The sequence below is a fragment of the Nyctereutes procyonoides genome, unplaced genomic scaffold (genome assembly GCF_905146905.1).
Source record: "Nyctereutes procyonoides isolate TBG_1078 unplaced genomic scaffold, NYPRO_anot_genome, whole genome shotgun sequence".
In the NCBI taxonomy this organism is placed as follows: Eukaryota; Metazoa; Chordata; class Mammalia; order Carnivora; family Canidae; genus Nyctereutes; species Nyctereutes procyonoides.
Window position 1 is genome coordinate 33989724 of NW_026575133.1, and position 14057 is coordinate 34003780.

Consider the following 14057-nt stretch of genomic DNA (forward strand, 5'->3'; position numbering starts at 1 on the left):
AAAAGTTAATTCTTTTAGTTTCAACTGATTTAGAAAAAAGACTCCTAAATACCAAACATTCTTAGAGAAGCTAATGAATGTTTTTATTTAAAAGACAGAGTGAAGGGACGCCTGGGTGGCTCAGCGGTTGAGCACCTGCCTTCAGCCCAGGGTGAGATCCCAGGTCCCGGGATCGAGTCCCACATCGGGTTCCCTACATGGAGAGCTGCTTCTCCCTCTGCCTGTGTCTCTCTTTCTCTCTGTCATGAATAAAAAATTAAAATCTTAAAAATAAAATAAAATAAAATAAAATAAATTTGTTTTCACCCTCATCCTATCAGCAAAAAATTTCACTCTGTGAATATTTAATTAAGTAGACTAGTTCCCAAAGCTGGCATCCTCCACCGTTTCAAGCTTTTATAAAGGTAATAGTCATTCAGTTGTTTTCCTGAAATCTGAAAGCAGAGGGAGCCCAATGCGGAAAACTAAAAGTACAAAGAGAAGATAAACTTGCCCGGAGCCCTGTCACTCAGAGGTCACAGCACACGGAGGCCTCTGCCTCCAGCCCGGCGCTCTGAGAACCTTTCTACCCGGGCCACTTGGCCACCTGCTAGCGTCCCCTGCTAACCCATTCCGCGCGCGCCCCTCGCACCCACTGCTCTCCTCAAACAAGCACCCCTCCTCGAGTGGGCGCAGCCGAGACGGCGCTAGGGAGTCGTCCTGCACAGGTGGGGGCTCCGGATTCCTGGCGTCACACACACCATAACGCCCGACCCGACGCACAACGCCTTCTCCTGACTTCGGCCTCCTCTTCTGCAAACGGCGCCAGGACTGGAGCGTCCCCGTGAACAGCAGGGCTGATTCTACGACACCCGTTGCGGCGACACCAGCTTATCTTCCCAAAGAGCAGGTGATTAATGTCATGTGTGTTTCGACCGGAAGCACTAACCTGCCTTGGCAAGTCTGCAGTCAGAGCACGAAGAGACACCCGCGTCTTGCTGTGTCTTCTGCAAACAGAGAACAAAGTGTGAGCCACCACGCCAACGTCCCGGCTCCCCGGGCCTGCGGGGCAGGGCGAGGTTCTCAGAACACGCCTCAGGCTGTCCGGCCAGAAACCGGCAGTGACTCAAACAGAAAATGGATGTCGCAGAAGAAGTACAACTGTCCCCCACACTGAAGAGAAATCTCACCCGCAAAGGAACAACATGAATTTCCAGAGTGAAAACCGACCACACTGAGCAAAGGCTCGCATGCGAGAGGACCCGCGCCCGCACGCACTACCAGGATGTTCATCCGTGATCGTTGGAAGAGAAGAGAAACAGGACTCAAGTGTCAAAATACAGGTCTATGTGCGTGAGAGGATTTCTGTTCAAATAAAGGCTAAAGTATACAGAATACTGATTTTTAAAGCATATATCTTGCAGCATGAAGACCGCGGGGCTTACCTTTCATATGGAACTCTCTTCACCCCACTGTCCCTGACGTAGTCCACCAGCTGTTTCTGAGTTCTTCCACTGTGAATAAAGGTTCGGATTTTAGAGAAAAGAACCAATTGAGATTCACAGCATTAATCTTCCACAAAGACAAGGTAACACTTGCCGACCCTCAAAGTTCACACATACGTTTTATTATTTTTTTTTAAAGATTTTTAAAATTTATTTATTCATGAGAGACAGAGAGAGAGAGAGAGAGAGGCTGAGGCACAGGCAGAGGGAGAAGCAGGCTCCACGCAGGGAGCCCGACGTGGGACTCGATCCCGGGGCCCCCGGGTCACGCCCTGGGCTGCAGGCGGCGCTAACCCGCTGGGCCCCCCGGGCTGCCCACACGCACATATGTTTTAAAGCTACACTTTGTAGTAAGCGTAACTGAATCTCTTCAGTTTTTAATCAAAGCCATTTCCCCACGGGTTCACTTGATGTGCTTCCGCCAGTCCTGCTAGCTGCCCTCTGTGTGCAATTCTCGGACACATTTATTTCACAGCCCTGTTTCCTGACAAGAACGCTACAGCGTCAGCCCCACGAAGCCCCCAGCGCCCCGCCTGGCGTGTGGGGCTGCCCCACCTGTATCTGAAGGACGAGCCCCTGCTGAAGAAGACGGCTTTAGCTTTGGCCTTAGGTTGATCGAAGAGCCTAAAGAAGGTGTGGTATTCCACACAGATCTTCCAGAAGTTCTTACATTCATCTCTACTGCCCAACAAGAACTCCAGCGTGTCCTGGTAAGGTCCCTAGAAACAAAACACAAAGATTCAAGGAACTAATTCAAGAAGAAAATTTAGGAAGCATTCAGCATTTTACTTCTGAAACTTATCTGTAAAGACTTCTGGCACCATTTACATTCAAGAGAAGGAAAACGGTATGTACACATTCGCTGCAGAAACTATCAGAAAAACGCAGTCAGCCACGATCACACAACTGCTGACATTTCCAAGTGTACCCTTGTGACACACCCCACCCAGCAAACCAGGGCCTCGTCTCTGCCGGGGAACTATCTGCTGCTGCTCAATCATCTCCCTGTGGGGTCCCGGGGGTGTTCTGGGTGGGCAGGACACACGGTTTCAAAGGCTCACACGCGTCATCTTGAAGACACAATGGCGTTATCTCTCACAGTTATTGCTCAGGATAAACTCTTAGAAATGCTATACTGACCCTAAATTATGTACATTAAAAAAAAAATTTAAGTAATCTCTACACCCAACATGGGGCTCGAACTCATGACCCCAGGATCAAGAGTCGCACGCTTTTCCGACAGAGCCAGCCAGGTGCCCCAATAATGCACAGTTTTGAGCCTCGTGACATGTTTCCGAATTACCTTCCAGAGACACTGTACTACCTGGACTCCTATATTCAGTCTTTGAAATCTAAGTGCCGCGGGATATAAGCTGCAGCTCTGCACGGGCAGGAGTGGTGGCCCCTTGGAGCCCCGAGCACCACGCTGCTCCGGCACGCTGCGCACCGAGTCCTCTCCATCCCGAGCTTGTAGGAACAGCCCCGGAAACAGTGCTCACACTCAGCAAAAAGCAGTCCTTTGCCTGCATTCTGTGTATGTTTTCAGCATTCCTTAGACTTTCCTTCCACCCCTACAACAGATGCTTGAGTAAGAGGCAAGCCACCCTTTCACGCTTCTACAGACAGCAGACGCACACGCAGCCCATGCACCTGCTGCGAGGCTCAGGTGGAGCCGCTCTGCCCACCGCTCACCGTCTGCGCTCCGACACCCCCTCAGCCTCCTCCCGCAGCCGTGCGGCTAATCCACTCGCAGTTCCTGACCTCCTCTGTGCACTGGAAATTGTACACCTTCGAATCGCTTCAAGTACTGGATTTTTCCTATCAGACTGCATAGATATTTACGTTCTTCCATCTTTACCCATTTTCAGTGAATTTACATATAATGATGACTTTATTGATTGACAATCTCAAAAGGAAGGAGTATCTATTTTCTGAGAATCAAGGCTTCTCCAATCGGAGCCAGCGTAAGGTCAATTTCTGAATACACGAGAATACTGGGAACGTCCCTTACTCTGGACAGAAGCTCTGGCGCTGATCTGCCGTAGGGCTTCGGATCACAGTGAAATACCTCGTGTCTCAGCCTCCTCACATAGACGGCAAAGAGGCTGCAATCGACGGATTGTTCTAGCAGCCCCTGCAAGCTTCTCTCTCAGCCCAGACCTGCTGAACCTGAAAGCTGGCCCGGCCAAGAGTGGTGTGTGCAGCCCCACCCTCAGGAGCAAGACCCGCTGGCAGGTTACCCGAGGCCCTTCCACAGCCCAATTCCAAACCCATCCTTAAATTCTTGTGGGCATGACGCTGAAGTGATTCATAAAATAATTAACGAGTCATTATCTAGCAGAAGAAATTCTCCTGGAATTCAGAAAGTCCTCAAAATCATACTTACACGGACCTCTGGGTGCAGTTTGATGAGAAACCTTTTCCTTTTGAAGCTGAGTTTTCGGACCCTGGACCAGTTGAAAGTGTTAATTTTGGTGGTGCCCTGAAATTCAAGAGATGGACACTCAGACACATTTGTAATCCGGACACACACCCAGATACTTTTCATACAAGAGACAACGTTTAAATTACAGCCTTGCCAGATGGCACAGCAATGCCCCCGGCGTTCCGTTCTATGATTGCATCTGGAATGGCTCTGAATTAGAGATGTCAATACTAAGCATAGGAATTTACTTGTTTTAGAAGGGAAACTTGAGGTCTTTGGCTTTCTGACAAATTATTTTTTATCCGTGCAATAGTAAACACCAGTAAACACTTCTTGAACCCCATTTCTGCAGAGGTGGTCAGGAAAGAGCGATGGTGCTGGCCAGGCAGTGGCGGGAGCACAGCCAGATTCTCACTGCCGGGAGGGAGATGCCGGGCTGGGTGGTGCTGTGCCGTCCTGAGGGAGCCGACGGCGGGAACTCCTGACACGCCAAGAAGCAACGGGCACACTGAGTACTGAGTGTACCGGGTCTTGGCTTTTAATTACGACGTTCCAATGGAAAGACCAGGGCTCTCCGGTCTTTGGGGTGAGGTGGGCAAGGCACAAACCGTTCCCGGAATGTCTTGCTGGCTAAGATAGTAAATAAGTGCTCTAGGGATGGGATGTGCCAACCGGACACGAGAGCCTGCGCGGAGGGACGTCCGAGGGCCAACGTGGGGCAACTCACAATCAAGACAAAGACAGCAGCACATTAACAAGTGTCGGATGATAACCCGAACTGTGTGATTCAAATTCTGATGCGACCAGAATACAAACCCACGAGGCCACAGTGATATGAAGTAAGCAAACGCAGAGAAAACCCTTCCAGAAGCACAAAAGATGGAATTAAAAAAAAACCATCATTTGGCAGCCATCAGAGAAATCCAACCAGGCGGGTGGGTGAGGTGCAGACCTCTACAGGGCCTCAAACTCTCTCCACAAAAGGCTTATTAATCACAAAAGACAACAAGTAACTTTAGTAGAGCAGCTTGTCAAATGCCATTCGAGGTTGACACTGCCAGCAACGGGACAGACGGCACCATGGGCCACCCCGCAGGCCGTACCAGGATCGTCGTCACTCCTGTGATTGGGCCAAGAAGCTCAGCCTAGGGTCCGATCATCAGCAAGTACTCGATGAGCCCATATTATGGTCATCACAGACTGGCCAGCCTGCAATCATGAGAATCAGGGAAAAGAGGAAGAATGTTCCAGACTGGAGAGAGCAGATGATCGGGCATGGTGCTTCATCTTAGATCAGATCTCTTGCAATAAACAAGATTAGGACAACCGGCGAAATCCGGATGGAGGGCTCGGGTGAAGGAGTTCTTTGTACTGTACTTTCCTGTACGCTGTGGGTTGTTTCAGAATAAAAACTCAGGGTCTTGAGACCCCCTTCCTGGTATTTTCCCCCTTCTCTTGACCATCATGATCGCTTACTCTTCTCTGCAAACTTGAGATAGGGCAGCAAGGAAGGGACTGAAGTTTCCCCTCAGGAAATCCAAAAACCCTTCAACCTTAGAAGGGGATAGGACGTGATACGTGTCAGCACGTGGACCGGTTCTGCAGACGCGGGAAGAGGCCCGGCGTGAGGACCTGGTTTAGGTGCGGTGCGCGGCCGGAGAGCCCGACGCAGGGTGGGCAGTGGGAGGTTAAAATGACTCTGGGTTACGCAGGCTGAGGGCTGCGTGATTCTGTAAACACGCTAAGAAGGGCGAAGGCATCCTGGGAAGTGGTGAGCTTTATTGCCTGCGAATCACATCTCTGTGAAAACAGTTCCCGCAAGCCCGGATAGCGATGTTTGGGTCTATGTTAGGACGGGAGCATCCCGGATTTCCAAATATTGTGCGAACATCTTACTCTCATTTTTGCTCAAATTAAAATACTGGCAAATTTTCAACTATATTCTCAAAAAAAGCAAGCAAAACGAAAAGAACCCGAACACAGAACAACAAGGGAACAGAAGCCTCCGTCCCTCCCCACCACTGTCTTTAACTCCAGACGTGGTTTAGGTGCCTGGGCAGGGGCTGCGCGCGAGGCAGACACTGTGCATCCCCCCAAGACAGACGCGGGGCAGCTGACAGGGCTCACGTGCTGGTTCCACCGGTCCGCTACCTTTCCGCTGTCTCTTCCGGTCAAAATAAAAAAATGTCATATTCCAGAGTTTTAAGTATTGTCCTAAGTCAAAAGAAAAACCCGATGGCGACTGCTGGAGCGATCCCGGGCTGTACCACCTTGACAGACTGCGGCTTTTCGACTTTTAAAACTGAACGGCTGGCTGTGAACACTCAGAGCTACTGCTCTCATCTTAACCTTTATCCAGTAATCCATGGCGTAATTATACAGGTCAAGGAGGGCTTGAGACAAAACCCAGCCATTCGGGCCCTCCTGCCGCAACTCCCATCAGCAGCCCTGGCCCTGCTGGAACTCGGCCTCCTGAGCCCGCCTACACCCCCTCTGCAGTGGCTGAATTTTGAATTTGGTTTTTATATAATTGATCATTCGAGTACTTCTCACAGGTCGAGCCCTGGTGAATCATAAGTCTATTTTGCTTCTTTATTGTCAACCCTCCCTGAGACACTAAGCACCTCTTCCATTTACTTAATTTTCCGTGTTCCTATCACTAATTCAGCCCGAACTCCCCCTGCAGAATTTTTATTTTTGAGAGCGAGAGAGAGAGAGAAAGAGAGAGAGAGGGAGAGAGGAAGGGGACACACACACACACACACACCACACAAATGGGAGGGGCGGAAGGAGAGGGAGCGAGAACCCCAAGCAGACTCTGCACTGAGCACAGAGCTCCGGACCAGCTGGGCCTCGCGGGCGCCCCGTCCCTACAGGGTTTAAGACTCTTCAGTGGCTGTGACCCGGGAAGCCCGTCTCTCCATGCTGCTCGCATGCTGACGGGGCTCCCTGCCCGCCGCTCCCGGTCTGCTCTTTCCGCTGCGCGTGTGCTTTTCAGGGTGCTCAGGAGTCAAACCTTTGAAGAATTGTGTATCTGGAGAATTATTTTCTTTCCTCTGCACAGAAGTCACGTTGGGTGGGGCAAAGGGCCCCGGGTGGGAAGGATTTCCTTTTCGTCCGCACCACTGCCCGCCTCATCGTCTCATAGCTGCCGGTGTTGCCCCTGACAAGCCCGGTACCGTTTCCTTCGCTCTCGCCCTGGGAGCTCTCTGGGCCTCTCCCCATCCTGACATTTCCTGCTGGTGTGTCCCGCGGGGATCTCTGCTCGTCGGCTGTACTAGGAACGTGGTGGACACACTTCCCATATGGACACTCGTGCCTTAAGTTCCGTACACGCTCCTCACGTGATTTCTGTAACGGTCTCCCCGCTGCTCTGGGCTGTGGCCTCTGGGCCTCCCGCAACGTGAATCCTCGATCTGGAGGATTTCCTCCACTTCACCTTCCAGACAGCCTCCCCCGCCAGCGTGGTCCTCTCTGCGACCACATGTCTAGATCTGCAAGCACCCCTGTCCTCCCTGTGTCTCCTGTTTCACAGATGCAGGTTTTCTCTTCTGTGAGGCTTTTCAGAAAATGTAAGACAGTAAGACGTCGGCGAGGTTCAAAGCCTCCGGATGCCAGGGTGAGCCAGCAGGGAAAAGCCCCCTCTCGCCCGCTGCCAAAGCCTGCAGCTGCCTCCCCAGTGGCTCCGAGCGCCACCTGTTTACTTAGGTAGTGTGCGATCCTCCCTCTTTCCCCACGAGCAGCAGCAGACGGAGCGCTCCACACGCCACGGCCCAGGAAGCCTCCCCAGTCTCTGCACAGTTGCTTGATGTTCCAGAATATGGACGAGCCAGCCTCCTGGTGGTCAATTACCAATAGTTTACTACTACAAATAGGGCTAAAATCTAAAATTATAAGACAAAAAAGTCTTACACTTCTGATCCCTACACCTCACGAGCATGACACAGTGTAAAAGCACTTTTCTGGGTCTTGCCCGTCGGACAGATAAAAGATGGAATCCCCTGTGGATCCTATACGGTTTGTTTCTGCATTCCTTCCATTCCTGGCACAGGCGGTTTCTTCTGAGCACTACTTTGGTATCTTTCCTTGAAGAGATAGATTTCCTCAAGTTTCTGGTGATCCTTGGTTATCGGCCTGAGTTTAAAAGTGAGGCCCCAGGACTGCACGAGTCTGGGGCCACCTGGTGCAGTGGGTGTGAAATCTAGGGGCAGCCTGGTGAGAGGATAACTGTAAGGTCTCAAGGTGTCTCTCACCAACCGCTTACCGACTGAAAGAGAAAAACTAGTAACCACAATAAATAAGAACAGTAACTAAGACTAGGAAGAACTAGAAAGCTGGAATCAAGATTCACACCGCCAATGAGGCTGGATGGTGTCCCCATCGTGACCCCGCAAGGACGTGACACCACCTGGGTAGCAGTCCAGCTGGGAGTGTGTCCTCTGAACCTAATCCCAGGAAAACTGCCGACAAACCACACATGGAGAACATCCTATTAAAAATAAAAAGGGGGGGGATCCCTGGGTGGCGCAGCGGTTTGGCGCCTGCCTTTGGCCCAGGGCGCGATCCTGGAGACCCGGGATCGAGTCCCACGTCGGGCTCCCGGTGCATGGAGCCTGCTTCTCCCTCTGCCTGTGTCTCTGCGCCTCTCTCTCTCTCTCCCTCTGTGACTATCATGAATAAATAAAAAATTAAAATAAATAAATAAAAATAAAAAGGACTGTGCTCTTCAACACTGTCAATGTCATAAAAGATGAGGAAAAACGAAATGCTCCAGCTCCAAGGACCCAACAGGCGAGACAGCTAAGTGCCGTGTCCGGTCCTAGACTGGGACAACAGCAAGGAGGACACCGCCTGGCTGGCTGACAAGACCAGAGTACGACCAAGCACCAGCTGCCTCCGTGATAAGGGTAAGGAGTATTCCAGTCTTAGCAATACACGCCTTCAGGGTCAAGGGCTCTGGAGTCTGCAACTCACCCTCAGATGCTTCAGAAGGCCTGCGTGTGCCTGCGTGTTCACGTGTGCTTGTGCGTGCACACGGAGCGGGGGTGAGGAAGCAGGCCAGAGGGAAGCACCAACCACAAAGCACGTGTGTGAAATGCTGGAACGGGTGCAGTCTAGTTAGGGCACACGGGGAGGGGGGGTCTAGGTGCTGTTCTCAGTCCTACAGCTCTGCTGTGAGTTTGAAAGTGTTTCTGAAAGGAAGTCTGGAGAAGGCTCTGAAATGCTGGCTGGAGGCCCCATGTGGGCTGGGGGGAGCCACCACGTCCACACCTGCCGGGCTCCCGTAAGGCCAGGTGGACTCCTGGACAGTCTCCTGTCTCCACGAGGTCAGCCTGGCCACCTCTCCAGGGGAGCAGAGACGGGCAGGGCCCGTGGCAACACGGAGGTTAGAGGCTTTCCCTCACCCTCCGCGTTGAGCGGGGCACTTTGTCGCTCATCCGAGCCGCCCCAGGACAGGGTGTCCCATACCTGTCCCTCCCGGACGCAGTCAGGCTGTTTCCAGCTCCAGTTGCCATCAGGGCTGCCCCACGTTCCCGTCTGGGGACACAGCAGCCTGCCCCCCGCTCCCTTTCCAGCAGGCCGTGGGTTTCAGCCTTCCCCACTCATCTGCCCGTTTTCCAACATCTGAAACGTAGCTGACACTCGCCTTCTGTGGTTTCCTTCTCGGGTCTTTGTTCTTACTAGTTTAAACTTAAAAAAAAAAAAAAAATTCCTTCATCGTCCTACTGGTGGGGGTCTGAAGGAGCAAAAATGAATACCATCTACTGTGTTTAATCTGAAGTCTCCAATCCCTGCTTTTAACCTCTTCCAGTTATAAGTATTTATCCTTTTCTGGAAAAATTACCCGGCAGATTGGGACAGATGTGTGATTTTTATCTCTGCACGATAAAGGAGTGGTCATGGGAGTGAGCAGGTGTGGGAGGCCCTGGCTCCATGAGCTCACCGGGTGCACCTGACGCGGTCTCCACCCCCCCACCCCCCCCACCCCCCGCCAGCAGAGGAGAACGCAAACAACATCCTGTTTACAGAATTAGATTCCTTCTTTCCCAACAGGCAATTGAAATCTGATGCCCAAGTTAAAAAAAGGAAAAGACAAAGAGGACACGTGTGTGGCTTGACTATGGGGGCCTGGATCAGCCATATCAGGCGACCCCAGGTTAAGGGGAGCCCACAGCAGAAGGGGCCGCTAACGCAGCCCCCGACTCCCAGACACCCCGCCCGCGGCGGTCAGCGCCGAGCAGGCCTTTGCAGGGCGTCTACAAGCAACTGGGGCCCGGCAGCTTCGCAAGGGCCAGCCCCGGGGGCTCCCAGGAGGGGCAACCGCAGCAGCAAGGGGGCCCCTGGGCCCGGGCAAGAGGGCGAGGCGAGCCCTTCCAGCATCTCTAGGGCGCGGAGGGCCTGCGCTCTGGCAGCTGCCTTCAGTCCTTCCACGCCACACGCATGCTTCCCTGCAGGCAGGACACAGTGGCCCCTTCTGGAACCATCTGCCCCTCCATACACAACTAACGCAGATTCCCAAAGACCGTTCTGACGGTCACCACGCGCCTCAGCCTCAGAGTTGCCAGTCGGCTCTATTTCGTGTGCTGACACGACGACCACAGACACCTCGCGGCACAGCACGTCCAGGGCGGCCGCGTGGAGACGGCAGGTGACCAGGTGCCCGGGGGCGGGGGGCAGGGGCCCTGCAGCTGTGGGGCCGGGGACAGGAAGCAACCGCTCAGCTCCACGGGGTGAGGCGAGATCAGACGATACGCAGAGTTCCTCCTCCAAGCCCAAGACCTCACGCGTCAGGACCGAAGCTCAGCCCGCGTGTAAGGTCGCGGCGCGCCGCCCTCCCTACCTGGAACACGAGGACGCCCATGTGCGAGACAGCCAGGTTGATTCTGGCCCCCTCCCTGTCCGAGGCTGGGTGAAGTCTGATGCCGTACATTTCCAACTTCCGGGCAATTTCAAGCACCTGGAAATCCGACTCGGCAGGCGTCTGGCCCCTGTAAGAAAGGACGGCAGGGTCACAGCGCCGAAAGCAACTTCGCGTCTTAAAAAGCCAAACCAGAGCAAAATTATCAGGAAGACAAGACGCAGTAAAACGAAACTCTGTCAGGGAGAGGACCGCTCGCTGTGGGCTTCTCCACCCACGAGAAGCGCAGCGTACCCGCGCCCCGCACGTTCCCTTGGTCCTGTGCTGCATTTCCTGGCGGGGACGGGGGTCTGTGTGCATTCGCTGGATGCTCAGCCGAGCACCTCATCCCAAATACTGACACGGTCGCAAACATCACACGCGCGAAGCCCCACAGATAACACCAGCATCTCATTCAACCCATTTCCATACTTTAATAAAAAAAGTTTCATAATGTACAATTCCTACCGCTAGAACATACTTCTATAAGGATAAAATCATGAAACTGAATAAGCACGTTTCTCAAGTCCACAGTCCAGCCCCGCTCCCAGGGAGGAGCCCGTGACCTGTGTCACACGGACCAGCGTCCAGGAGGGCGCTGCTCAGACAGGGCACGGCCGCCCCGACGGGAGAGGGCTCTGGTCAGAGCCCCCACCCCCACCCCCACCCCCACCCAAGGCCTGAGCCCGGCCCCTGGGGTTCTCCAGCAGCAGCCCTTCCTCGTGCTTCCAGATACCTCAGCTTCTGGATCTTTTTTTTTTTTTCTTTTTTCTTTTTTTTTTAAGATTGACTGACTTGGACGGGGGCAGCACACCGTGGGGGGTGGAGGGTGCCTGAGATCATGACCTGAGCCGGTACCAAGCGTCCAAGGCTTATCCAGCCGTGCCGCCCGGGGGGCTCCCGGGTGTTTGGATCTGTAAGGAACGTGACTGTCTGGGTCGTGCCATTTCCATGGTTTCTATTCTTGGCCTAAAACCTCCACACTTTAAGTTTGAAAGGGACACCCGACATCAGCTTCCATTTTATAAATCATTAAGAAGGAATACCAGGGACGCCCAGGGGCTCCGTGGGTGAGCGTCTGCCTTGGGCTCAGGCCGTGACCCCGGGGGCCCAGGATCGAGTCCCACGCCGGGCTCCCTGCATGGAGCCTGCTTCTCCCTCGGCCTGTGTCTCTGCCTCTCTCTCACTCACTCGGTGTCTCTCATGAATAAATACAAGAATCCTTAAAAGAAGGGATGCCCAGTGTGTGCAAATGGTGTCCTAATGGGGAAGATCTGCTTATTCCTTTTATTTTTTTAAACTTTGGTAGGCTCCGTGCCCTCTGTGGGGTTTGAACTCCCGGCCCTGAGATAGGAGTCGCGTGGGCTACTGACCGAGGCGGCCAGGTTCCCCGAGACCTGCTCGCTCCTAACGCCTCCACTGCGGCAGCTTCGGAGGAGGGCGCCAGGCAGAGGCTGGGCGAGTTCTGAGGTGAAGCTAAGGGGAGTCGGGGAGGACTGGGAAGAAAGAGAGCAGAGCGGAAGCCTTTCTTCTCAGGGAAGCCCTAGACCCTCGTGAACAGAACGTGGAGACGTGAGGAGGGTAGAGGCCGTTCTGGCGAGATCTCAGACGGACGTGAGGAAACGGGAGATGGGCTGATGCTTCTTACGAAGCGGCACATCGGGCTGCCTTGTGTTTCTGTCCGTGTCTTGGGGGGGGGGGCAGAACGTGCCGACAAGGGGACTGGACGTGTGGCGGAACGATCCCTAAGGCAAGTCCAGAAGGTGCGGCTGGGCTCCTCCGACTCTGGCGGTAAAGCGCCCGAGAGAAGCAAGTGTGAAGCAGAGAGGAAGCGGAATTTCAGATCAGAAAAACGCTCAGGCACACGTACCGCCGAGAACGAGGCCACGAAGGGTGCGGGCGGCCAAGTGGCCGAGATGGGGGGGGGCAGCCGCTGAGTCAGGGCCGCAGGGCAGAGGGCGGGGGCCCACGGCCTCCATCAGGCTTCCACAGAGCCAAAGAGGATTACTCCCGAGCCTTAAGGCCTAAGGCCACTCGCCCCGCTGGCTGTGGGCTGGCCCTGCACCTGTCACCCGCCTTCTTCCAGTTTCTCCCTTCGAAGGGGAGAGCCGAGCCCAGGCTGCCGCCCAGCGGGGTGCCCTGATTCCACAGGTTTGCCTGGGGGATTCCGCAGGACGGGCCACCGCAGGAGCCCCAGCCAGACCTCATCGGGCAGACAGGCTGCGGGCTCGGGAGGGCCTGGACGTCGGAGCTGCTGGCGTGTGTCGTGCATGTGAGGATGATGTGAACTGTGTGGCGGATGATACAGGCGCAATGTGTGTCCTCCCAACTTCCCAGGCACAGCCTGACCCCCGGGATGATGGTTGGGGGAGGAGGGTGTGGGAGGGGGGCTGCGCAGGGCCCCTGGTGAGGCTCCAGGGAGCTCCCCGACGCTCCTGCCCTGTGAGGACAGAGGGAGAGATGCCATCCGTGAGGCAGGAAGCAGGTCCTCAGCGCACAGCCTGTCCCAGGGCCTCCGGGGCGGGCGTCCCCCCTCCAGGGCCGTGAGAAACCAAGGTCGTGGGCGACAAGCCACCTGCCGGGGTGCTCGGAGACAGCAGCCCCGAAGAACTGAGACGCCAGCTTTCATATTTTTTTCTTCAATCTCAAAGATCCAAAAGAACTGTGATAAAAGTAAAAAAACCTATTTCTTCAATATCTGACTCAGTGACTGCGTGTGATCACTTCCAGGGGCCCAAGGAAGGTGTCACACACTATGTAAGAAAGTTCTCTCGGTTTATCTGATACGTCATTTGCCAATATCTTCTCCCATCCTGTAGGTTGTCCTTTAGTTTTGTTGACTGTATCCTTTGCTGTGCAAAAGCTTCTTATCTTGATGAAGTCCCAATAGTTCATTTTTGCTTTTGTTTCTCTTGCCTTCGTGGATGTTTCTTGCAAGAAGTTACTGTGGCTGAGTTCAAAAAGGGTTTGCCTGTGTTCTCCTCTAGGATTTTGATGGAGTCTGGTCTCACATGTAGATCTTTCATCCGTTTTGAGTTTATCTTTGTGTCTGGTGCAAGAGAGTGCTCTAGTTTCATTCTTCTGCATGTGGATGTCCAATTTTCCCAGCACCATTTATTGAAGAGACTGTCTTTCTTCCAGTGGAGAGTCTTTCCTCCTTTGTCGAATATTAGTTGACCATACAATGGAATATTCCTCAGCCATTAGAAATGACAAATACCCACCATTTGCTTCAACGTGGATGGAACTG

General features: G+C 53.6%; 1 protein-coding gene across 11 annotated transcripts in view; it reads right to left on the reverse strand.

Annotated features, from left to right (window-relative positions):
• The window catches only part of FARP2 (FERM, ARH/RhoGEF and pleckstrin domain protein 2), a 94375-nt gene that overhangs the window by 28610 nt on the left and 51708 nt on the right, over positions 1 to 14057 (reverse strand). For 10 of the 11 annotated variants that reach the window (XR_008667102.1, XR_008667101.1, XM_055346205.1 and 7 more), the window contains 5 exons: positions 10751 to 10898; positions 3871 to 3966; positions 2040 to 2203; positions 1425 to 1493; positions 929 to 986 (listed from right to left, as the gene is read on the reverse strand). Coding sequence is in view for 9 of the 11 variants with exons in the window: in XM_055346205.1 (XP_055202180.1) it covers positions 929 to 986; positions 1425 to 1493; positions 2040 to 2203; positions 3871 to 3966; positions 10751 to 10898 (535 nt within the window). In the remaining 2 variants the exon portion in view is untranslated. The remainder of the gene's footprint in view (positions 1 to 928; positions 987 to 1424; positions 1494 to 2039; positions 2204 to 3870; positions 3967 to 10750; positions 10899 to 14057) is intronic. The other variant, XM_055346207.1, reaches the window with a different exon arrangement.